Genomic DNA, 26,996 nt, shown 5'->3' with positions numbered 1-26,996 from the left:
CAGTTAACAAAATTTATAAAGTTTTCAATATATATCACGACTCACGATTAATTACAGTTTTATTCAAACCCGGTTTTTTAAAGCTAAGCAAATTGGAAAACATTGACAGAATAATTTAAAATTCGGTGATGGTGATGGACCAAACCTCTGTAGAGTAAAAAAAGGAGATGCTAGTCCCACATTTATTGAAAATATATTTTGGTCTGGGCTGACCCTCGTCAGTTATTGAGATTGATTCTGTCACAAAGATTTAAAACAAACAGACAGAATATAAAGTCAAATATCAATTCTATAAATAATCATTTAGAATTAGCTTCTTCTACATGAAAAACATAAAGTGATAACCATAAAACTCCAGAATAAGAAAAAGACTTTTAGACTCAAGTTATGACTTTAAATAGTCACTTTGAACATGCAACACAACAGTTGTGCAGTGTAAACAGCCTCTTAGTTGATAAGTGATTATATAAATTACTAGTAAAACTATGCTTTGTAACACCATAGAATACACTTAGTAATTGCTTAAACTTCGTCTTCCTAATCCAAAGAATTCTGGTCCTCACTCTTATTTGAGATAAAAATTAAAATGGCAAAAGTTGGAAATGGGAAAGGAACAAATATGGACTTTTTGATCTGATTTTATGAAATGACAGATGTGGTTGAACTATGTAAATTTAGTTGTACCACTAAACTGGAGTGGGGTTCAACAACTGGTTCAACTTTGTCTGCGCTGGTCAACTACTTCATGATATTCATCAAATTTGATCCCATGAAGTTCATGCATCTTGTTTAAAAATTAGAGTATAAACCGCGCGGTTAATCGGATCTTTCCCATTTTACCTTAATTCTTTTTTAAGCTTGGGTGTACAACGCAAACATTGACATTCAATAGAAATACATTTTTTGTAGAGCTTTTTATGGACGGTAAATATTTATCCTTTTTTACTATTCATTTACATATATTCTGTAACAATGGATAAAAGAGGAAACAAATAACGTGCCCGTTCATGTATGAATATGTACACTACATAGAAAACGATAAAAATAATGTTTAAATGATAAAAAAAAATTTTTATTAAATAGAAAGAATAATTTTATTAAAATAATTAAAATATCTTTTTACATCATAGTAGACGTGTCTTTGTCACACATTTTCTAATCTCTTTATCATTGAAACCTAATGGTGTAAACCTTTGATATTTTAAACTATGATTATTTGATCTATTAGAATTTATAGTTTGAAATATCTTATATCCATGGATAAGTTATAGGAATCAGCAAACCTAAGAATCTTTAAACATTTATCAAATCAATTATGTTGAAGGTATTGTTATTTCGGATTTGAATAGTTTAATTATGACATTTTTATTCACTGCCTTTAAAACTTTAAAACAGAAGTGTTAGTTGATTGAGACTCTGCACTGCTTTGATTACAAAATTAAAAGTAATTTGGTTCTCGTTGAAACATATGAGTGTAGATCATACCTTGAGTATTGGTATTGATCTATTAATTGCTAGTGTCTGTATTGACATCGATTATAGCTAACAAGATAGCGCCCTGTATAATGGCATTGATTTGTCACGGGATTGTGGCCGTGTGGATCATGTCCAAGTTTATGCTAATCAATTGATTGCTAGTGTCTGTACTCTGTATTGATATTGATAGCTAATGAGATCGCGCCCTGTATAGTGGCGTTGATTTGTCACGGGATTATAGCCATGTGAATTGTGTCCTTGTAGAGACATTGATCAAATTAGATCATCCCTATAAATTGGGATCGAAATATATATAGCTTGTTGATAGCTACACATGTGTCCCTGTGTGGCAATTATAGCCTGGGATTCAGTCCTGGTTAAGTTTGAAAGCGGACGGATTGTACCTGGATGGATACGTTTCGAGGCCCAGGTAGAGTAGGTGTTTACTACAATACCACTTTGAATGTTTTTTTTTTTATAAATCGGGCATACCACTCATACCACTTTAACTGGAAATTCAATTTAAGTTTCGTCTGCAGTCCCTTTAAAGATACATTTTTTGTGAATAATATTGTAATAAAAGTATTGGATATAAGATAATCTATTATTACAAAACGATTATTCGGTACAACATACAAGGGAAAAATATATAAAAAATAAATGAATTATTTTCTCCAATAATAGTTTATACAGAAGGCGTCTGGAGATGTAATGATGTATTTCTTGTAAATTTTTATTAACTTGTATGTAATATATTGTGTACTTTGATCATATTTTATGAACTGTGTAGTTTACTTTGATCAGTTTGAATTTAATATTTTTATTATATTTTACGCACTTTGTTGCACACTTTGTACTTTTGGTGACAAATATACAAGTTTTAATTTAATAAGAAATATGATAATTAAAAAAATTACAAAAAAAACAAAAGCAAACTGGAAACAATAGCAAAATAAGAAGAATAATCTTTTACAATCTTTTAAAAAATAACTTTAAGGGTCTGTAAACATAATTTCAAGTTATTCACAATGGTAACCTTAAAAGTTTGTCTGATCAAGTGTGAATTAGATATCCATATTTAACTTATCAAAAACCTTGCAGGAATTATCAGAATTTGAATACTTTTCAAATTAGAAAAACGACATAATCTTCCACATTATTGACCATGCAGACAAACGTTTCAAGAGTCCCGATGTAAATCGGGCATGCAACTTTTTAAATAAAGGGTCGCTTTGTATCACAACCACAGCCCCTTTAACACTGTCAATTTTCTAATTTTGTTATATCATATTTAATCTAATGTTGTAGACCTTTGAAATTTCAAACTGTAATTCTGTTAAAACAGATAGTTTAAATTTTAAATATTTATGGTTGACACCAAATTAATTAATTACCTTTTATTTTATCAAAAATAAAAAATACAATAGGTTGCAAAGATATATGAAATCAAAATTTAAGTTATAGGTGAGTAATCAGAAGTAAATACTTTTGTGTGAAATAGCAATGATCTTCAAAACTTAAACTCAATATCCACTGTGAAAACTAGGAATTTGAATCACTGCAGATTACGATCACCATAGGACATCCAAAAGTAATTAAATTTCTGCACAGATGGAAATCATTGCTTAATCCTGAGATTCACAACACAAAAGTTCTTTCCTCTGTTTTACTTTAATTTACCCTGTTTCTTGGCAGAGATGTTTAATTCCTGAGGGTCTGTATCTATGCGCAGGCTCCAATGTTTGTAAAGATATAGTCTCTAGAATAAAATTCTAATGTAATGATATAAAATATAGAAAAAGATTTATACAGTCAAAACTTTTGTTATGATTTTAAGTTGTCCGATGAACATAAGCCATCCCAATTGTGCACAATGCACATTGCACAGACCATTACACTTTTAGAGACATACCCGCCACTACAGGCTTAAAGCTGCACTTTTATTTTTATACTTAATCCTAAGGCATACTGCCTGAATGTCTTAATTTACATTTACAAGACTTAATTTAAATTTATACCTACTTTTGAGTAATTAGATTATAGGATTAGAAAAATTTAGAGAGGAAAATTTTGAGTTTCCGGCATGTAAAGTTTTAAAACTAAATATTTTTATTTTCCGTACAGTTTTTTTTACAAAATATATATTGTATATATAACATTAGTTTGTTACGAAATTTGTGTTAATGAATTAAATGTGGTATACTAATTAGTACCCAGGTCGTGAGGTACATAGTAAATAGATTTACGGTTTTAAATTTGATCGTGTCTTTATTTATATGTAAACAGAAGACACGCTTTAAAATTTTACGTCGAAAGTTGACCACTGATTTCTCTGAGAGATACTTTGTGCAATTACATATAGTTGTGATAAGAAAGAAAAGTCAACAAATAAAAAAATGTAAATAATAATTTTGGATAGTAAAAAAACCTGGTTCGACTGGTGCATCTACAGGTACACCGGTGTACTGCAACCCTAAATCCATTGTTTATAACACGGTATAACTGATTTCATAGCACTTTGATATTTCACATGTGAATTCTTCTAGATCAAAAAGTCGAACTTTTAATCAACAATAATTTACATCATCTGGTGTCCAAAATATAAGGATTATACATTTCAAGCTCCATTTAAATTAGTACAATTTTAGATTAGTAGTTTATAGGTTATTTTATGCATGAATCAAATTGCATACGTTTTCATTAATATAAATTTAAGGGAGAGGAAATCATATTAATATTGTATTGATAAAACAAATTTGAGATACTCTATTAATTAAAAGAAATATTTATTAAATATATTATTAACAATTTCCTAATAGAATTCGTATTCTTCTCATTCCTGAAAACATATTATTATACAGGGTTACCCACAAAGGATGAGACTTCAGAGACGACGGTTAAGAATTTATTTTTTCTCACATTTTTGTTTCCTTGCAATTGTATGCATGTATAACCGCTGTGATTCGGGCATTGTCATCTTTTCATGGAGGATTCCTTGAAGTTACACTTACAGTCTCTTTTAGAGACTATATATTAAAAGCAGAACCCCAGATTTAACTTTTAGCTAATTAAAAGAATTGAGTTTTTGGCACAAACTAAAATTTTCTAATTCCTTTAATCCTTTATTTGATATCCCTGATGATGTAAACCTTAAATATTAATATAACTTTTAAATTCAAATTTCAGTAGAAGTAAATATTTCCATTTGCTGTTATAGCGCCGATATAAGGATTTATCTCTAATTGGATAATAAGCTAGATAGAAAGATAGATGTTACCGTCATGCAATTTCTATTGGTTCAGAATAGACACCAAACACATGGCTGAACCCTGATTGGATCAGGGGCTAATGGACTCTACGTACTACAGTGGGCATATGGATTGCTTAAAAGGTTATTCGGTTATTAAGTCTCATCCTTTATGGTAAATCCCGTTTATAACTTTATATTAAAGATCTATTAGTTCTAAAAGAGGACAGCACTAGAAATAGTTTTATTGTAAAAAAGTAATATTTAGTAAACACTGATTGGTCACAATCTTCTACATTTTTTTCACTGCGTGATACAAAAGTAAACAAACTCTATCCACTCACCTTAGCTCTGATCTACTAGGCAACGTTAATTCAATGAAGAAAAAGTTTTTAAAAATTACCGGAAGAGTCTGTTGACGAACGGCAAAAAACCCATTAATTTTTCAATCGTAAACTAACGAAAATAGCCGTAATTGAAGAGAAAGTAACAGTTATTAAAAAATAACGAACAAATGCGTTTCAAAAGAACGACAAGTTTTGTTAATTTTTATCTTAAAATTGCATTAAACGTATAGAAAATTAAAAATAAAGATATAGAGTTTTTGATGTTTTTACCGTGTTTTGGTGTTTTTGAATGTTTTCGTTAAAAAAAATTTCCCAGCTGACTTTACATTAAATAATTGCTAACAGGTGGCGCCGCTGACGATTTCTGAAATATTTTCCGTTAACGCCGTTATTGAAATTGAGATCGTTAACAAACGGTAACTTTTAAAAATAAAAGAAAATACCGTTACCGAACGGAATGGTCCATTCTCAGCTAAAATAACGAGCGGCTACGTGAAAAGTATATTTTTAACGATTTTAACGAACCTTTAACGAACGATTTGAAAAAAGTCTACTCGTGCCCAGTCCTAATTATAGTTATAACTTTTACCGAATACACTTTTTTACTCCACCTTTGTTGATAATATCTAAAATTTAGTTTACCTAAATGTAGAATATTCATAATAGGGTTTGGTGTTTCTTCCTAAATCCATCATTTTCAAATTTTTTTTTTGAATTTTTTTTAAATTAATGTCAAAGTTCCATTTAAAATTAAATTCCAGAGAAGATTTATATTGATTTAGTTTAATTTGTTCGACATTGAATAATTAATTGAAAAAGTTCAAATTCCTAATCAAGGGAGATTTTGAGCAAAATTAAAGGGACTGTAGAAGTAATTTCAAGTGACCCTTCATTCTTAAAGTAGCATAACCGATTCACGATTCATAAAGCTTTCTTCTCTGATTAAATATTGATTATATATTACACGTGTCAAAAAATGTAAAGGCGCAGAATTACTTCTGGGTGTATGAATTAGATAATAACTGAGCTGGGAACTTTAGAATGTTGGATATTAGGATTAATGCTTAATCCTCTCTTTTTGCTAATCTCGAGACTAAAATAATCTTGAGATTATGTTAGTCTCGAGATTAAATATTTAGATCAATAATTTTGATTCTAGGAACGCCAGATTTGTTCGTTTTCTCAACTGGAAGGGTCTTCACATAATTTCTCACCCATTTATTTATAATACATTAGTTAAAATTGGTTAAAAAAGAATCTCAAACATATTATTAAATATTAATTTACAAAATGGGCGACAGCCGACAGCAACTTCTTTAATTCTTAGAAATTGCGGATTACTCTCATGGGATAGAATTCAATTTCAAGGCACTCTCATTGGAGAAAACAATGTACGGATATTAAAACGTCAAAACTAAATTATCAAATGAATTAGAATAATTTCCCAAGTTTAAAGTTTAAATTGTGGCAGAAGAATAGAAATTGAATTTGAACTTTAAACTGAATACAACAATTGTTGAAACATAAATATACACAAACATTTTATATACAAAAGGCCTTAAATTACAGAGATTTGAAAACATTTGTTACTTGTTCGTTAATGAGGCCCTTTTAAAGATGCATGTTCGTTTTATCGTATATATAAACTAGAGTTCGAACAAGACTTGGTAAAACCTATTTAGTTGGTTTTATCTTTTCTTAGACTTGGTCCTAAGTGAATTCGAGGATTGTGAAATTAGTAAAAAAGCTATATTATTTTTACATTTAAAATCTCAGAAATAACTTAAGTGTCAAAATTGGCTAAATTTATCAAACACACAATATGAAAATAATAAAAAATACGTAAAGTTTTCGAAATTTACATCTGTTTTTATCTGATCGGTCAGCAAATGATCGGTCATTGATCGAATCAAACCCATCGATATCATCAGAAACCAACCTAAGACTAGGGGTTTAAAAAACTTGAGTTTATGTTGGTAGGGCTCTACTTTTAAAATCTCAGGTTTAAAATCTCCGGGAAAAGAAAAGATATAAGATATATTTGATCAAATAAACAGCAATTGTTCTTAAAAGAAATGGCGCAATTTAAGATATACCAATCAAATATTCTTAAAGAGACAGAACATAATTTTCAATAACCGGTTTAATGAAAAAAGAAACTAGAAGAGTTTACAAAAAAAGAGGCAAAATGGGCTATTAAACAGTATTTTTTTTAAGAGGACAAATTAAAATTTATAAAAATGTTCCTTGAGAATGATGAGACCTCGTTCCATGTCCAAACTCATTTGTGCGATAGAACTTCGACCTTCGAACATACCTAGTTAATAAAATACCTAGTTCGAACATACCTAGTTAATAAAATACCTAGTTCGAACGTACCTAGTTAATAAATGCTTTTAAACTTAACTAAACCCTACCATTAACACATTTCACTTAATAATTTGATTTTGAACTAACTGGTTAAAATTCTGATAATTCAAATATCGTGTTCATAGTTCACAGTACTATGGACACATCTGTACTTCACAGAACAAAATTCTAGTTTAAACTATTCTTGAAAAGATTATATACGTAATTATAATTTATACTCTAAAGTTATGCCCGATTATCAACAGTACACTGAGCAATCATTGATATGGAAGATATATTCGTTTTTCTAGCTTGTTTTATTCTGACAAGATTCTCCATTGTTTCTGTAACTAAATACTTTTATAGAGAAATACAATTAAAATAATAAATTTTAAAAAGATAAAAATTGTGGATATCTTATCCATTCTTGGTCATACAAAGCTTTTAAGGGTAACGTTGAAATCAGGCATCGCCGGCATAAACTTATAAGATTACGTATACTGCAGTCTCTTTAACTATTAAACATACCACTGAAGTTAAAATACTTTCTTGGGAAAAACTTAATAGATATACTATTCTTGATATAAAGAACTTTTTGAAAAATCTGGAAACTAATTTTGCACTTTTTGATTTATTTAAATATCTATTTTTTAGCACCAATAATATTTCATTTTCATCAACATATTTATCCATAAAATTTTTAAATTGCGGTAATAATTTCCTGAAATTTGAATTTAAAATATTGTAAAATGGATTGAAGGTTTATTAAAATTATTCAGAATTGGAGAGAAGGATAATAAAGTTTAGAGTCTTTTGAAGGTTTAGAGTCTTTTGAGTATTCATCATCTTTTCAGACTCAGGATATAAGGTTAAAACCATTTCCTTACATTCTACATTTTACAACCATTTCAAGAAAAGAAATAAATTCTTTTCATCTTTTTTCCATTTATTATTTAATGTTTAAAGATTCGGGAATTATGAGACACAGTTAGGACCCATACAACTGTGAACTAGGAAGACGACTTTTAGACTTAAGTTATGATTTTTAATTGTCCAATGAACAGGAAACATTGTGTATTGTACACAGATCAAAATTAAAATATCATCCTACTCCAGATCAGAAGATTAAATATTATGTTTACTTAAGGTTTGTGATATTAAAGAATATATTTACTTCAGGTTTATGAGATTAAAGAATATGTTTACTGCAGGTTTATAAGATTTAAGAATATGTTTACTGCAGGCTTATAGATTAAAGAATATGTTTACTGCAGGTTTATGGATTAAAGAATATGTTTACTTCAGGTTTATGGATTAAAGAATATGTTTACTGCAGGTTCATGGATAAAATAATAAGTTTTCTGCAGATTTATGGATTTAAGAATATGTTTACTGCAAGTCTATGGATTATAGAATATGTTTACTGCAGATTTTTGGATCAAAGATTATGTTTACTGGAGGTTTATGGTTTATAAAATATGTTTACTGCAGGTTTATGACTTATAGAATATGTTTACTGCAGGTTTATGGAATTAAAAAATATGTTTACTGCATGTTTATGGATTATAGAATATGTGTACTGCAGGTTTATGGAATTAAGAATATGTTTACTGCAGGTTTAAAAACTAAAGAATATGTTTACTGCAGGTTTAAAGATTAAAGAATATGTTTACTGCAGGTTTATGGATTATAGAATATGTTTACTGCAGGTTTATGGATTAAAGAATATGTTTACTGCAGGTTTATAGATTAAAGAATATGTTTACTGCATGTTTATGAATTATAGAATATGTTTACTGCAGGTTTATGGATAACAGAATATGTTTACTACAGGTTTATGGATTATAGAATATGTTTACTGCAGGTTTATGGATAACAGAATATGTTTACTGCAAGTTTATGGATCAAAGATTATGTTTACTGGAGGTTTATGGTTTAAAGAATATGTTTACTGCAGATTTATAGATTAAAGAATATGTTTACTGCAGGTTTATGGATTATATAATATGCTTACTGCAGGTTTATGGATTAATGTATATGTTTACTGCAGGTTTTTGATCCTCATCATAAATCTACATGGGTTCCTGGTGAATATTTAACAGTAAACAATACTGTTAAACTATTACTTTTATAACAAAATAACATTAAAAAGACTGTTTTCAAATGTCGTCTTCCTATTCAGCAGTTCTATGGGGATCACTTCCCCCTCCCATCCCAACTTCTTTCCATTTTCGCAATTTAATATCCTGTTATCTTTCTGTATGACTAGTAGACTGCCTTGGTAAAAGTTTAAAGAAAACATGGTTTTTATTCCATCGTAATATTATTGACGTCAGTTTGATTAATGATTTACATCTGGGCTCTCAGAAATTTTATATTGAACTGAACTGAACTGAAGCTGTATAGAATTACTTTTTAAAGGAACTGTAGACGTGATTTTAATTGACACTACATTTTTAATAACGTCCGATAAACGAACCTTTAAACCTCTAATTGTTTATCAACGAGAAAGAACCCGTCACTACTTTACACAAAAAATAGTTATAATTCTGTTATTGTTCTTTTAAAAAGAAACCACAATTGAAAATAAATTATTTTTAATTAAAAACAAGTATATCTCATTCGTTTTTGATCATAAAATTAATTTTCAAGGGTACCGTTGTGAAATCATATTCCTCACGATTAATTTAAGTTTAAATTCATTTACAGTCCCTTTGAATATAATTCATAAAACTTCATTTATGCTGCAACTATTTTGGCTAAATTTCTGCACATAGGAAATATTGGGTTTGGATAAGTTACACATTATATTTTTAATATACAAGATGAATTATGCCTTTTGAACATAAAAAAATTCTTAAAAAGTAAAAAGAGATGCGTAAAAAAGACAGTTATGAATGAATATGAAATGTAATGATAACATTTTTTTGGTAAAGTAAGATTTTTTTAGCTTAAATTGAATCAAATCTGAATTTTAGGTTTCTTAAAAGCATTAATTTAACATTACAGTAACGTCAGTAGGTAAAAAAGGGTATACCTGATTTACAAGATTTAAAGAGGGATATTCTTGATTTACAAGATTTAAAGAGGGATATCTTTGATTTACAAGATTTAAAGAGGAATATCCTGATTTACAAGATTAAAGAGGGATATCCTTGATTTACAAGATTTAAAGAGGGATATCCTGATTTACAAGATTCAAAGAGGGATATCTTTGATTTACAAGATTTAAAGAGGGATATCCTGATTTACAAGATTAAAGAGGAATATCCTTGATTTACAAGATTTAAAGAGGGATATCCTGATTTACAAGATTTAAAGAGGGATATCCTTGATTTACAAGTTACTCTTTAAACCTTTGACTTTTCCTTATTTATCTACAGAAACGCTTGTAATTGCATGAACAGCTGTGTAGAATATAAATATTCGATTTTTTTAAACTGCGTTGAACAATGGACATGGAGTATTCTTAATTTTCAACGAATAAATGTGACGTCAGCCGTGTTGAGTTCCTACAGTACGCTATCCTACATTTCACATTTGCGGCTTTTTACATAGCATTAATAAGAGATTACCAGACAAGCCCAGATTTACTGAATAGTTTTATATCATGTTTTATTTATTCTAAAATATCATACTTTTTCTTCTACCGTTGTTGAATCCTTTATTCTCATTTCTAACAGCACGCCTTTTTCTTCTTCTCACAAGACTCAAATCTGGAAGAAAAAAAATAATAAGTTGCATTTTATAATCTAATAGCTGAAGGGCCCGGCATTGCCCGTGGAAAAAAAAATTTGAAAAAAATGTTTTGAATCTATGTACAGACAAGGGGCGGGGGGTGCAGGACTCCCTAGAAAAAGGCCTTAGAAAGTTAGAGTAAAAGTATGAAAGCGCAACAGGATGTTCAATGTTCATAGCCAAATTGTTAAAGGCCAGCTCATTAAAAAAAATCAGACAGCAATAAGGAGGGTTTGAAACAAGATAAAAAAAACCGTTGGAAAATGCTAAAACCAAATTAGTTGTTTATGACAACCATTAACATGTAACACATCATTTTGCAAGGACTTTTAGAATAATAATTTTAGATCTTATTTTAGATGGGCCCGTTCTAAAGAAAAGAACACCGACCGACCTATAGACTACAATATGCAGAAAAAAAGTTTAGAAATTTAAGGTGATAGTGTCAAAATTAGTGTACAATGGCAAAACAGACTATACCTCCCCGGTTTAGAGTAATAATAATAATAATAATAACGTTTATTGCTAAATATCGGTTAAACCAATTTACAAAATTGTCAAAAAATAAAAATACATGTATATGTTAGTGTACAATATTGTTACAAACAATATTTTCTTCTATTTAGGATCGCAAAAGGATATTGCTAGAATAGATGTTTGAATGCTATATCTGAAATATACATACATGACGGTGTGAGACCATACAACTAGTAAGGGGAAACCCAGATCAGGAGTTGGGGGAATCATAGACCAGGGGCTTAAGAACAACACCCATGTTGTAAAAATAAAAGATTAGAAAGAGTAGGACTAGGACCTATTTTTACATACTATAATTATATGAATCAAAAATATCTTTTTTTGGATATTTCTTAAAAGTATTGAAATTTGAGATTCTCCTAAGAGTAAGAGAAGGTTATTCCATGTTTTTGGAAGAGTATATGTAGGAAAAGAATGCAACTTCTTTTTTAATGGTACATTTAGAATATACTGTTTAGAACGGTTTTTTCGACTGAAAGGTGTAAGAAAAGTGTTCAAAGAAAAGTGGAATATTCCCTCTTTCTAACTTATACATAAAACAAAGTGAATTAAATTTGACAAGATCAGAGACTTTCAAAATTTCTAATTTTTTAAAAATAACTCCAGAATGAGCTCTACAGGTTTTGCTAACAAGGTTTCTTATGCATTTTTTTGTATCATTAAAATTGGTCTGAATTTAGAGGAATTTAATTCCCCCAAGCCTCTAGACATTAACTAATATGGGATTTAAATAAACTATTATAAAAACTAAATTTTACTTTTTCTGGAACAACGTGTTTCATTTTTTAAATTGCAAAGTATGCACAGGATAATTTAGAACGAATAGCATTTAAATGGTAGTCAAAGACAAAAACTCATCTAAGTAAACACCAACAAACTTAAAATATTTCATCGCAACCTTTTCCTATTCTTTCTATCTTACCAGATTCTATACTGAGTTCAAGGTTGCTAAAATCTACTTACATATCTTGGTTTCTGAATAAAATATATTTAGTTTTAGATACATAAAGAGTAAGTTTATTGGCTCTGATCCATTCTCAGTGTTTGCAGTTAAATATAGAACCTCTAAACTATTTGAAGATAATTGTAGGGTTGTATCATCTGCAAACAGAATACTTAATATAATGCTGGAAGCATTTGGAAGGTCATTGATTAGAATCAAGAAAAGTAAGGTTCCCTGTGAAAGTCGTGTAAGAATGTCGTCAAGGGTTGACCTAACACCATTCCCTATTTTGAAGATAGTTTTAAAACCAAGTGTTTGCAACCCCGCGAAATCCAAAGTGCGACATGCTTGCTTAAGATTATATTTTGATCACAAGAAACAAACGCTTTCTTTAAATCAATAAAAATACCAAGGTGTATTCAGGAACAGGTTTATTTAGAGCAACGTTGTTAACACAAATTCGAAATATAAGGTAGACGATTTTACCGACTCAGATGCTGTTGACTATTCTCAAGACGTGTGTATCTTTTTCCGCCATGAAGCGCCCACATGTCACCCTTGCCTCTTCGTTCCCCCCTCACCCCTCTACACATCCCAGCCCGGCAGTCAGATTGAAACACTGGAGTTGATCACAACTCTGTCTCAGGGAGCAACCCTGGCTCCTTCATGGTGATGATGCAGATACCTAGCTATCAACAAACGATGCTTACATCCAGCTCAATATTGTTCCAAGAGTTCCAAAATTATCATGCGAACATTGAGACGCATTCCCTCATATTCGAAAATGATAAAACCGTGATCTCTCCCCCTCCTTATCCAAAGCCTGGGGTGAGCCGAAACCTGTTGTTCCAGTTCCTGATGATCTGCACCGCCATCATGAAGCTTTACAAATATGTTCCAACTGATTTTCGTCAATAGTTTTCTTTGTTCATTTTTAACCAACCAATTTTACCCAGTCTTATGCAAATATTTTTTGAATAAATGTTAGAAATATCCATTTCAGATATCTTTGTTTTATTATAGTGACTTTTAAAGTCAACAAACGTATATTTTATCCAGAAAGTGCATGACAGGATGGGTTGTATTGTGACCTTTTCTGAACCCTTACTGATGTTTATATAACAGATTAAACTTATTCATGAGGAATATGCAATCTTTTCTAGTAATTTGCTAAGGGTTGATAATAATGATATCGGTTGATAATTGGTAAAATTATGGGGGTCGCCTAGACTTAGATTTTAAATAAGATGTAGCCCTAATAATAATATCCTCTGATATATTTGCTAAAACAAAGTTTTCTCTGCACTCTTCATTTTAATAATCAGTGAAATGTTTTTTTTAGAGTTAGGAATATTATTAGATAGATCTGGCCCAACTTGAGTAAAAAATTTATTAAACCCTTGAGTCACATTCATTTCTCCACCTACTCTACTTCCATTATGCATAATATAATTCGGTATACTTTGCCTATCCTTCTACCTCCCTATAACTGAATTAATTGTGCTCCATGTTTACTTAATATCATTACTGTATGTTTAAATCTATCCTTGTAATATGAAGACCTTGAACTACGAAGTAAACGAGTGTACAATGTACTCTAACTCATTTTCAGGAGTAGATTTAGATATTTCTTTGACAATAATCTCTCCTTTCTTTTTCTAGATATTAATAAACCGTTCGTCATCCAGGGGTTCAGAGGGACCTTGTTGTTATTTGTGGAAACCTGTACTTCTGGAAAAATATGGAGAAAAAAATTAGTAAACGCAAGTTTAGGACTATTTGAATAATCTTTCAACAAAACTTTGAATCCATGAATAGTTTCATTATTTATTTTTCTAACTTTTTTCTTTTCATTTTGCTTTTTTGAATCTTGAAATTCCTTATAAAGAATGGAGCAAAGTGATCTGATAAATCAGTTAATAGAATACCTGCATTAATTAGAGAGTAAATATCAAGATAGTTATTAGTTTCAGAATGATTTAGATGCTGAAGTAAGTTTATATTAAAATCCCCAATTAAAGTGATGCCATCAGAGCTGGGAACTTTTGATTTCTGGACATCGGGATTAATGCTTAATCCACTCTTTTTCTTTATCTCGAGATTAAATAATGCTTGTTCTCTTCTTGTTATTAATCTCCAGATTAATTGACTGATCGGGATTAAGGATATCCCATTCAAAAGTTTTCAGCTCAGACTGCTTAAGTACAATGTCACCTTTTATTTGTTCTAAAGTCAAGTTTAGATACTCATTAAAAACCTTAACATTTGCATGCGGTAAAGTATTTGGTCTACATATATATTTCCAATAAACTGAAATTAATTTTTTCCTGTTTTTAGCTAAATGAATATTGTTTCAATAACATGAAAAATAAAAGTTGATTTATTTTCCAAAATTTCAAATTCAAAGTTGTCATCCACAAAGATTCCAACTCCTCCCTTAGATTTGCATTATTATGTACTCCTGAAGAGTCCAACTCCTCCCTTAGATTTGCATTATTATGTACCTTGAAGATTCTAACTCCTCCATTAGATTTGCATTATTATGTACTCTCCAACTCCTCCCTTAGATTTGCATTATTATGTACTCCTGAAGAGTCCAACTCCTCTCTTAGATTTGCATTATTATGTACTCCTGAAGAGTCCAACTCCTCCCTTAGATTTGCATTATTATGTACTCCTGAAGAATCCAACTCCTCCCTTAGATTTGCATTATTATTTACTCCTGAAGAATCCCTGATCTTGTAAACCAAGGGTTTATAGCCGGGCAGTTTGAAATTAAGATTAAATTAAAAATTTGAATTTATCTTAAAACTTGACATGCAATCTTTGTAATTCTATTGAAAAAAAATATTAATATTCAATTTGGAGTTGTTTTATATTTTAGTGATAAAGGTTCAGTAGTTTAAATATTTTTTATTTGTTTTCTGTTAACACTGCTAAATTACTAGCGTACAGACTACAGACTAGTTGGACTGTCTAGGGTAATCTTTAAACCTTTATCTGAATAATAATGTAGAATATATCATCGATTTTTTAGCTTGAAAAAGTGGAATTTCTGATAATTTCATTCATTTTTTACTGCTTGAGATATCCACAAAGGTCTCATACAGAGAAACTATATATGAATATAATCAATTTTCATAGCAAAGCGCATGGATATCTCATTCATTTTGTATCACCGCTTTTAAAGGTAGCATTGTGTATCGGACACAATTAGGGGTGCATTTAAAATTTACGTCTACCATTATAATCCCCCTAAAAGGGTTGATTCATTTTGTCCCGTGTTGCCATATATATTATGTGTACACTGTACAGCATGCTCTACTTCTTGGCCTAGTACTTGAAATAAACTGGAGTTTACAGCAACAGTCCTAGTAATGCAAAGAGCAAGTGCTTTTAGATGATATAAATTTTTCAAGTTTCTATATTAGATTACTCTTTTAAAAGTATATACTGATCTAGAGTATAAAGTTACTAAACTAATAAATTATCTAAAACTTTGAAGATATCTATCCGCTCCCTCTTGCCTTGCCAATTTGTCTCCTAACTAGAGTTGGGACTCGTTTTTAAACGATTTTTTTTTTGTTTTTTTTTGTTTTTTAAACTCATTTTGGATATCCTTTTGTTTGCATAACATAACGATTGCTAAACAAAAAGATTGTTTTAAAAAGATTTTTAAAAATGGATTAAAATTTGTTTTTCCCGATTTGATTTATTTACCATCGTTAACAAAAAATCAGACTTATGTATGAAAAAAATTGCCCATGCCCACTCTCAACCTTGCTGCAGTCAAGATGTTGTCTACGTAACTTTGAAGGGGCCGTTCACTTATTTGGGTAATTTTATAGTAATATGAACAGCCTATTAGCTGTAAATTGGTGTTAGTCTTACTTTTCAATTACAACTGTGGCCGGAGAAAAAGCCGATTTTTCGTTCAGAATTCGAGCGCAAAGGGACGGTCCCTTTGTCATCAGCCCAAAAATTAAATATATCTTATTTCAATGCAATTTTGTGTTAGCTATTTTATACTAAAATATGAAAACTTTTATATTTCAGTGAGCAATAAATCTACGTGTTTCGTATTAAAACATGTAAAATGTATATTCAAAGACGACGTTCTCTACGACAATCAATTAATCATTTCGCAATTTCGGTTTGTGGATTCAACTCGCGTTCGATGTAAATAAAATATACATCTAAATTGCAATCATGCATTTGTGAGTAATCCGAAATAGTTAATTTTTGAAACTTGGGAGAACCGCTCTCTATTCAGTTCTCGCCACACATACAAAGAAATAGAAAGTTTTTAAAAAATTTAAAATATTATGACATTTACAAATAACTATTAGATACTACAATTCAATTTTACATTAGAATTTTTTTTAAACCATGACATAGACAAAAAATCAAATGGTGTTTATAGACAAAGGGACCGTCCCTTCGTGCTCGAATTCTGAACGAAAAATCGGCTTTTTCCGGCTACAGTTGTCTTTGAAAAGTAAGACCAATACTAATTAATAGCTAATAAGGTATTTAGTTTATCCCAAAGTTACCCAACTAAGTGAACGGTCCCTTTAAATAATCTTTTGAAAATCATTAGGACTGTAGAGTGTTTCTCCACTCTGGGCCGTAGTAAATTTGATTCGAACAGGACCTGCCCAGTTTGTACCGGCCTGCCAGATAACAGCGTGTACTGACCCGATCCTATGGTACAGTACGTCGCCCTAACCAGACTATCATACGAAAGGGGTCAATTTTCTTGGCATAGTCCCGTCGGAGGGCTAACTATGACAACTCCCATGGTGCGTTCAGACTTTTTACAGTACCTGGCCTAACCCTAGGCCTATTTGACCGACCCCAATGGCTTAGTCAGTCGTTTTTCAAACTATAGAGATGGTTAACGATTCTTTACATTTTTCCGGTAAATACACTTCATGCAGAGTTTATCAAATTATTGAGATAGTTGACAGATTCTTTATTTGTTTCCGGTAAATACACTTCTTGCCGAATTTCTTAAATTATAGAGATAGTTGACAGATTCTTTATTTGTTTCCGGTAAATACACTGTTAACAGAATTTCTTAAACTATAGAGATAGTTGACAGATTCTTTACTTGTTTACGGTAAATACTCTTCTTGCAGAACTTCTTAAACTATAGAGATAGTTGACAGATTCTTTACTTGTTTACGGTTGCAGAACTTCTTAAACTATAGAGATAGTTGACAGATTCTTTACTTGTTTACGGTAAATACACTGTTTACAGAATTTCTTAAACTATAGAGATAGTTGACAGATTCTTTACTTGTTTCCGGTAAATACTCTTCTTGCAGAACTTCTTAAACTATAGAGATAGTTGACCGATTCTTTACTTGTTTACGGTAAATACACTTCTTGCAGAGTTAATCAAATAATTTCATTTTTTCCATTAAATATATCTTTATTCTACAATCTACATATCATACAACTTACTTTGTAAAGACATGTAAAATTCTACTTCATTAAAACGCATTTACCGAAAAAAAAGGAAAGAATACAGATAAAGAGAAAAATTTATTCAGATTGCTGTGATGATTAGACCGAATTTACAATGACGACCTTTAAAAGCTTTGTCTGATCAAGAATGAATCAGGAATCCATGTGTTATTGGTGGGTTTTCTACTAAAGTGACTTTTAAGCAGATACAAAGGAGGAAAATACATTTTTAGCCAAAAAATGACGATATCTTCTATATTATCAATCAAATAAAGATTTAAAGGGTACCGTTGTCAATCGGGCATTTCCCTTTTTAAATGAAAAGTCACATTAAATTACAAAGACGCCCCCTTTAACTTTATTTTGTGTGGACCTAACCAAAAAAATTATCTCTTCACAAATCTTTCAATGTTTGAACTCCATTGAAAGTTTGTTCTTCAATCTAAAACATTATAAAAGTTTTAAAAAGAAGATAATAAAATTTTTGCGCCAAAAGCTTCATTAAATATTGAAACCTTTGAAAGATTGAATTTTATGTAATGAAAATATTTTGAGGTGTAAATCACAAAATTTTCATGTTATTATAAAACGTTTAAAATCGAAATTGATTTATATATTCAATATGATTCCCCCCCATAAGCACCTTAATCCTTGAAGTTATAATACTTTCAAAATGAACAAAAGCAACACGTTAGAAAAAACGTTGCTCCGGTGTAAAGGTTTGGTTGTAAATACGTGTCCTTTAATGTAAACACATTTCAAGAAAAAGTTTTAAAACAAAAATAAATAAGTTATGATGAAAGAGTAAATTTATATCCTAATACAGGTCTCTGCGGAATTCAATTTAAAATGTTACTCTTTAAATTTAGTACTTTGTTTTTCTTTTTATTTCTATGAGAAATTTTCGAGAAAAAACTTTTTTTATAGTTTTACAAATTTTTTTTAAGACAGACACCAATCCAAACTGGATACAAGGAAATGGTAAACTTTTTAATAACATCTTATTCAATTGGCTATTCTATAAACTTTTAAATTTACATCTAACATATTTGGTTGCATATGAAAAACCATTTTTGGTCTTATCATATAGCTCTTCAAAAAGATATTAAAAATGTGTAAGATTTTAGCGAAATAGTCGAGATAGTCTCCCTTACGGGGAATTTAATTGAGATAGTTCCAAAATTAAAAGAGGCCCGTTTCGTTATCAAAGATTCCCCGCCACCTTTATAGCATTGAGGTTCCCGTGGTTACTAAGTGTTTTGAATAAATTAGAACTGAAAATGTTTAATCTTGATAGTTTAAATATGCAAATATACTTTATTTATGCAAAACTGTTGCAAAACAAGGAAAACTTTTTTAATAAAAATATGGAAATACATTTACGTGATTAATTAATACCGTTTATTTGTGAGAATGCACCAAATTACGATTAAGATAAAATTCCAGTTTGGAGAAGTAAAATATATATAATTTGTTTAATTATCTTCCTGTCTTTGTTTATAAGATGAAGATTTCAAGGGTATCATTGTGAATTGGGCATACCCTTCTTTACTTAAAACAACGCTAACAGTCCCTTTAATAAGAGAAGTTATGATTGAAAACATAGAACGTGCAATTTATTGTAATGATACTGTGTACTAAATAGATATTCATATATAGGTCAGATATATCTAAAAACATATTTCCTAATAAATATAGATACACACAGTTGATTATTGATTTTATAAACTAGTCATCTCTGTTTCTTTGTCTAATCATAACTCCTGGACCGTTTAGGCTCAAATTTTGATACGGGAAGGAACTCTGAAGAAGTTATTTGATCTTTTTTCATACAAGGCGGTTCGCGCGTCATTTTTATTAAATAATCGTAGAGTTTTTTCAAGTGACTTTTTCAATTCACGAGTTATATATTTTTACAATGGTGCTCTTTCCATTTTCAGATTTTAACACATTTTTAGACTTTAAAACATTTTATTACAATGGATTAATTAAACCATTTTAAAGCAAGAAAAAGACCAATATATATTCTACATTTATTAATCAGATAAAGGGCCTTTTAGGGTACTGTTGGGAATTGGTTATTCCCTTTTTTTAAATGATAGCTCACTTGAATTACGTTCAAAAGTCCCTTTAATGGATACTTTGATATTTCAAACCATGAATTTTATCTATCTATCTTTATATCTATCTATCTATCTATCTATCTATTTATCTATCTATCTAGCTAGCTATCTATCTATTTAAGAAATTATAAACCACCTCTGTTTCCTGAGATTCGCATGCTGAGTCTTCTGGCTAGGTTTACAGCTGGTAGAAGAAACGATGTTCCAGACTGTTTTCTATCTCCAACATCACTCTCAGACTCATACCTGAGAAAGGGAGTGTTGACGTAATTTAAAGTAACACTCCAGTTATGTAATAGCTTTATTTATTTTGACTTCGAACATCAATTTTTGGTATTTTTTATTTAAGCTATTCTCTTGGTTAACAACTTAAAACTTTGTATTACTTTCAACAAGAATAATTGTTAAAGATTTTATCCATGCATTATTTCATATTTAAATCTTTATTAGGCTCATGGTGTTATAGATTGGTTATATTTGATCTTAATCTAGTTAATCTTGGTTAATTAAACAATTTATATATTCTACATTTATTAATCAGATAAAGGGCCTTTTAGGGTACTGTTGGGAATTGGTTATTCCCTTTTTTTAAATGATAGCTCACTTGAATTACGTTCAAAAGTCCCTTTAATGGATACTTTGATATTTCAAACCATGAATTTTATCTATCTATCTTTATATCTATCTATCTATCTATCTATCTATTTATCTATCTATCTAGCTAGCTATCTATCTATTTAAGAAATTATAAACCACCTCTGTTTCCTGAGATTCGCATGCTGAGTCTTCTGGCTAGGTTTACAGCTGGTAGAAGAAACGATGTTCCAGACTGTTTTCTATCTCCAACATCACTCTCAGACTCATACCTGAGAAAGGGAGTGTTGACGTAATTTAAAGTAACACTCCAGTTATGTAATAGCTTTATTTATTTTGACTTCGAACATCAATTTTTGGTATTTTTTATTTAAGCTATTCTCTTGGTTAACAACTTAAAACTTTGTATTACTTTCAACAAGAATAATTGTTAAAGATTTTATCCATGCATTATTTCATATTTAAATCTTTATTAGGCTCATGGTGTTATAGATTGGCTATATTTGATCTTAATCTAGTTAATCTTGGTTAATTAAACAATTTATTAAATTAAACCATAAAATATAAAACACCTCATATCCATGTGAATTATGTCCGATACATATTTTTGAGAAATTTTTTTTTCTCTCAAATACGTCTACTCGCGATTTCGAGTGAAAATGTTAATTTTTAACAACGAAATCAAACTTTCTGATCCCTATATCTTTGCAACCTGATGGTCTAATTCCTTAATATTTCAAGTTTAGATTTTTTGATCTAACAGAACTTATGGCTACTACATTCATGGAAATTGCAAAGATATTTGGATTAGAAAATCAGAGTTTGTGGCAAAGATTCAGCTCCTTTTAACCTTTACCAACAAAAGGTTATAGTGCTCTTTATTTATTTCTCTCTTTTAACACATTCCATCAATATCTTAATATGTTAAATTGAATATGCATACATTTTAAATTCACCCAGTGGAAATGCCCAAAAAAATTTAATAAATATAAAATTTTCTAATCCACATATCTTTGAAACCTAAAAGCGCAAACTGTTTCAATTTCAGACTGATCTAGCAAGATTTATAGTTTAAAATATTAATATCAAAGATCTATAATATTAAGTTGCAAAAAAGATATATATTGGGATTAGAAAATCAGACTTTGTGGTAAAAAACTCGAGTCTTTTGCCAAAAATCATATTTCCTACAAGGATCAATAGTGAGAAAAATTGCTAAGATTTATTTCATTCAAATAGAGCCATTACTTACTCTTAAATATGAACGACAAACTTCTTCTGATGTTCCATTTGGAAGAAAATGAAAGACTAAGAGTGAAAAGTGAAGAGAGTATGGTTGGGATTTGTTGCTCAAAAATCATATTTCATTGGAACTAAAAATTAAAAAAGCTAATTTTTTATATTTAATATTTCCAGTATCGGAAACCCGTTTTTATAAATGGGGTAAGCCAGGTTTGCAGTTAACAATACCTTTGGCAAGAAATAATATTTCATGTGGTTTCTTAAACATTTATTTTTGTTAACTGGTTTCTAAAATTCAAACCAAATGTATAGACTGAATAACACTCTCTTTAATTTTCCGACTCCGGGTTGAAATGGAATTATATAAATACTTTTATACAGTTTCTATTCCTCCTGCAGAGCGCTGTATACCGTGTGACTTGAATTGTTAAAGTTACTTCTTGCTTCCAGTTCCTCCAGTTTATGTTAAACTGGCAAATACAGGGTTGTAAAGGAAACTGGATAATTGAAAGACGGCTTAAGGATCGTCTCTAATCTTCAAATGATTTGCCGCATTCGTTCGTCATTTTGATTAAATTGATTATCACCATACAATTACTGCAAACAATTTTGTATTCCTGAGTCATCGCGATTGGAGGTCGTCTTCATGCCGCAAATCGCGATTTAAAATTACAAAATGGCGCATGCGCGTGCGCGCGAACGGGTTTATCAGGACACATTCTTCACAAACATTTGGTTGCTATTAAACAAAATCTTAGCAAAAATTAAGTTATTATCAAACAATGAAAGTGAACACTGAACAAAATATTAAAAGTCTACGACATCAGGTTGAAAAAACATTGGAATTAGAAAATAAGAATGTAAGGCGAATATGCTTTTTATTGCAAAATTTAAAATTTTAAATAAAAAAATAAAAAATATTTACCCGTTGTTGTCAGGTAAACTTGGCATCACAAAATTTCTCTCTTCACTGAATTTTATCAATCATAATTTTTAAAAATAATTTTTAAATTTTTTTGTAAAATAATTTCATCTTTTTTGTAAACTAATCACTTGATTTTTAACAAAACTAGGATTCCCAGAGCTTTGCAATCTTATTATTTTAGTTGCTGATATTCTTTCTGAAGTTGAATAACGGTAAAAATAATCGCACATTTTCCAGTTTTTTTTGTGGATTTTCAACATTCGAACATCAATAAATGCAAACAAACATACAGACGAGGGGAGGAAGGCAAGCCACAACAACTTCTCGTTGAGCCACATTCTCCTAATTTTCTCGTCCGAACCACCTCGAAATCCTCGTCCTTTGTTTATTATGTGTTGAAAAGTTTCTAATTCTTGAAGATAAAACTATTTTTAACAAATCTGGCCACGTTAGAACATAAAATATGGATGGACTAAAGTATTGCAATGGTTAAATCATGTTTGAATCTTTAAAGTCATGAGAATGATGTCAAACTTTATTTAGGTAAAGCTTAAAACTCTTCTGCCTCCTTAATGGCCTTCGAGATATGAAATAAATAGCAAAATATTTGGCATATCATTTTCCCCATGGAACCACCCGGATAAAAATCTATGGTTTTCACAATAATTAAGAAAAAATATTAAAGTTCTATAATCTCGGAATTATTTGGGGCCCTATACACCAGGAATATCTGAAAATGCGCGTAAAAAAGGTAAACATTTTTAAGGACATAAATCTCGAAAACTTTAATTCAATCGAAACTATTTTTTTCGATTTACTATTTCATTTCACGTGGCCCAATTCTTAAAAAAATGTTTTATTTTAAAGGACTAGACACTTTTAAAAATAATATTGGAAGGACGTGGATTTAGAGGTGTCTCGGACGAGAAAATTAGGAGAATGTGGCTAGGACTAGAAATTGTTGTGGCTGGCTCCCCTCTACAGACAATCCAAAAATATTTGTATATTTAGAAGGTTATAAATTAAGTAGGATCTTGTAATTCTTCAAAATAAAAACAACATTAAAAATAAATGAAGCTTTGCGAATAAATAAATAACAGTTTAAATCCGAAAATTTGATTTTGAAATATCTAAATTAATTTTAGTTAACAAAATTTTAAAGCCTCCTTTTTATCTGAGAAACCAAAGACAATTTGTTCAGGCAGAAATTATGGAACTGGAAATATCGTCGGTTTTTTTTGTCTTGAAAATTAAACCTCGCTTTTTTTGCATGTTCAAAATAAAACATTGCTTCTTAAGTATTTTAAAAATGCACAAAAGCATGTTAATTTTGGGCTGCTTATTTTCTTTGAATTTCTAACATTTTCTAATCCTTTCGAACTTCCAAGTCACCTTAAAGTGACTACGGTCTTCATAATTTCAAGTGCCCATACATTTAAAGACTTACATGTCCAATTCACAATTTCGAAAAAAACATCACTGCTTGAAATTATAGCAACAGAAATTGAATCTTTGTCACAAACTTTGATTTTCTAAACTCTATATCTTTGTAATCCAATGCCGTAGACCTTAGATATTTCAAACTATGAATTCTGTTAGATGAGAAAAATCTAAGTTTGAAATTTCAAAGGTTTATACCATTAGGTTGAAAAAATGTGTGTATTAGAAAATCAGAGTTTGTTACAAAGACTCAATTCCTTTATTAAATCTGAATTAAGAGTTCCTGATTGAAACCGATCTTCCGGCTGGTTTTGGAACATCCATATACTCCGCCATTTTTATCTGAAATTATGTAATCAAATATTTTTTATCTAAAGTTATGTCATTGAATATTATTTTTATCTATAGTCATGTAATCAAATCTTATTTTTATCTAAAATTATGTAATCAAATCTATATTTTCATCTGAAATAATAAAATCAAATTGAATTTTTTTCTGAAATTATGAAATCAAATATTTTTTATCTAAAGTTATGTGATTAAATCTTATTTTTATCTACAGTCATGTAATCAAATCTTATTTTTATCTGAAATTATGTAATCAAATATTTTTTATCTAAAGTTATGTCATTAAATCTTATTTTTATCTACAGTCATGTAATCAAATCTTATTTTTATCTAAAATTATGTAATCAAATTTATATTTTCATCTGAAGTTATGAAATCAAATCTTATTTTTTCATCTGAAATAATGAAATCAATCTGAATTTTTATCTGAAATTATGAAATCAAATTTAATTTTTATTTGAAATAACAAAATGAAATCTAATTTCTCTCTGCAATTAGGAAATCAAATAGTATTTTTTATATGATATTTTGTAATCAAATTTTATTTTTATCTTAAATCATGTAAATCTTATTTTCTCTACAGTGATGTTGCGTTAATATTTTATATTGTCATTTAAAAAGAAGTTTTACAAGTTTTACGACTAGATTTCGATCGTTAACTCTTAGATGGGACTGAGCAGTCCCGGGAGTAAGAAATAGAAGGGAGATAAAACTGACGGGGTTCGCCCTACCATATGATTAATCATGCTTTGCAGACGGATACTTCATTTGTATATAAAATATTCAGAATAGGTTATTGTATACGTCGTAGTTGTACATCAGACAAATATTTCTTATTCAAATGAAGTACCCGTCCGCAAAGCATGTATAATCATATGGTAGGGCGAACCGCGTCAGTTATATCTCCCTTCTATTTCTTATCTTACTCCCTGGAGCAGTCCCATCTTCTGGAGCCTACAGGGGTAAGGCAACCCTCCCTACTTCAAAGAGTTTGAAGACGTAATTCCGAGTGATTCTTCGTTTACGGAGTGCGTGTTCGAATGACAAGGGTACACTAAGGATGCTTTGTCCGACCAAGAATCGTGAAATATTTATTTTCTTCTCTTTGAAAATTGGCTGTCTTTTGTGATATGAAGTGAATTTATGCTTCATAAGAAGATAGAGGAAATTGTCAGCATGATACACTTTTCCCGGAGAATGTCATCAACATTATTGATCAGATAAAGGTTTAATAAGTACCATTGTGAATCGGGCATGTGTCTCTTTTAAATGGAAGGTCACTTGAAAATGACAGTCCCATGGTCCCGTTGAGCAAATACAATCTTAAAAAGTAAATAATGAAAAATAAAAATAAAGAATTAACGCATAGTCATAGTTTTTTCGAACATATCATGGATCACTTGGATCATGGGTTTATCAGTGAACTTTGCACTCTAATAGCACTAAATTTATTTATAAGTTCAATCCATGGTTTTTTGGTTTATATGCAAAAACAGGGTGGAACTTTATGAATTTTAAAAAATACTTCATCTTCAATTCAGATTTTAGTTTAAACTTATGAAAGGCCTTGTAGGCTTCATTTAAATTGTGACCCACAAACAGTCAACGTTATATTAGTTTGGAAGTCTAAAATCATGTTTATGAAAAAAACCATTTTGTGGGATCTGTGTTTATACGTAATATAAACACCGCCGCCAGGAATCTCAAATACAAGATTGTCTCACAATGGAAGGCTGGTGGTATTCACTATACTGACCTTTTGGACACTTGGTCATTTAAACTACATGTGTTGAGAAGATAAAAAGTAAAAATAAGTGAAAAATGTGTGACATTTCTCACATAGATTTAGAAAATTAATGGTTTAAATGAACTGCATTAACAAAAAAATAATTTGAACTATACACAGGAATTGACATCATGTCTAGCCTGTAATGAAAATAAAAAATTTGTTCTAATATTTAAAAATTCATAGTATCTGTAGTTTAAATTATTATAGTCCAAATATAAAAATGTACAATTGTTAACCATGTAGCCGTCTTATTTTTACCTGGGCGTTTGTAGAGTCTGAACAAGATGTATTACCTATATGTTTATTTATAACTGGTTAATCTCCAATCTCCAATGTAACAGAGTTAGGGATGAATGAATAATAAATGTTGTCTATAAGGTCTAGCCTCCCCAGAGCATAAACAAGATGAATAATATAGATATATAA

At 30.0% G+C, this 26,996-nt stretch overlaps 1 protein-coding gene across 2 annotated transcripts in view; it reads right to left on the bottom strand.

Moving 5' to 3' along the window:
- Window positions 1-24,772, bottom strand: part of LOC111709935 (Kv channel-interacting protein 4) — a 37,271-nt gene extending 12,499 nt beyond the window's left edge. Inside the window, exons 1-9 of one of the 2 annotated variants that reach the window (XM_023483910.1) lie at window positions 24,717-24,772; window positions 22,994-23,038; window positions 20,989-21,098; window positions 11,058-11,135; window positions 7,317-7,387; window positions 5,713-5,752; window positions 4,289-4,315; window positions 3,905-3,949; window positions 3,157-3,235 (exon numbers count right to left, since the gene is read on the bottom strand). In XM_023483910.1, the coding sequence (XP_023339678.1) occupies window positions 3,157-3,235; window positions 3,905-3,949; window positions 4,289-4,315; window positions 5,713-5,752; window positions 7,317-7,387; window positions 11,058-11,135; window positions 20,989-21,098; window positions 22,994-23,038; window positions 24,717-24,769 (548 nt within the window). In that variant the 5' untranslated portion in view covers window positions 24,770-24,772. The remainder of the gene's footprint in view (window positions 1-3,156; window positions 3,236-3,904; window positions 3,950-4,288; window positions 4,316-5,712; window positions 5,753-7,316; window positions 7,388-11,057; window positions 11,136-20,988; window positions 21,099-22,993; window positions 23,039-24,716) is intronic. The other variant, XM_023483920.1, reaches the window with a different exon arrangement.
- Window positions 24,773-26,996: the final 2,224 nt, after the last annotated feature.

Source organism: Eurytemora carolleeae, unplaced genomic scaffold, assembly GCF_000591075.1.
Source record: "Eurytemora carolleeae unplaced genomic scaffold, Eaff_2.0 scaffold46, whole genome shotgun sequence".
NCBI lineage: Eukaryota > Metazoa > Arthropoda > Copepoda > Calanoida > Temoridae > Eurytemora > Eurytemora carolleeae.
The sequence above is the reverse complement of the archived record's forward strand: the minus strand, read 5'-3'. Positions and strand labels throughout refer to the sequence as shown.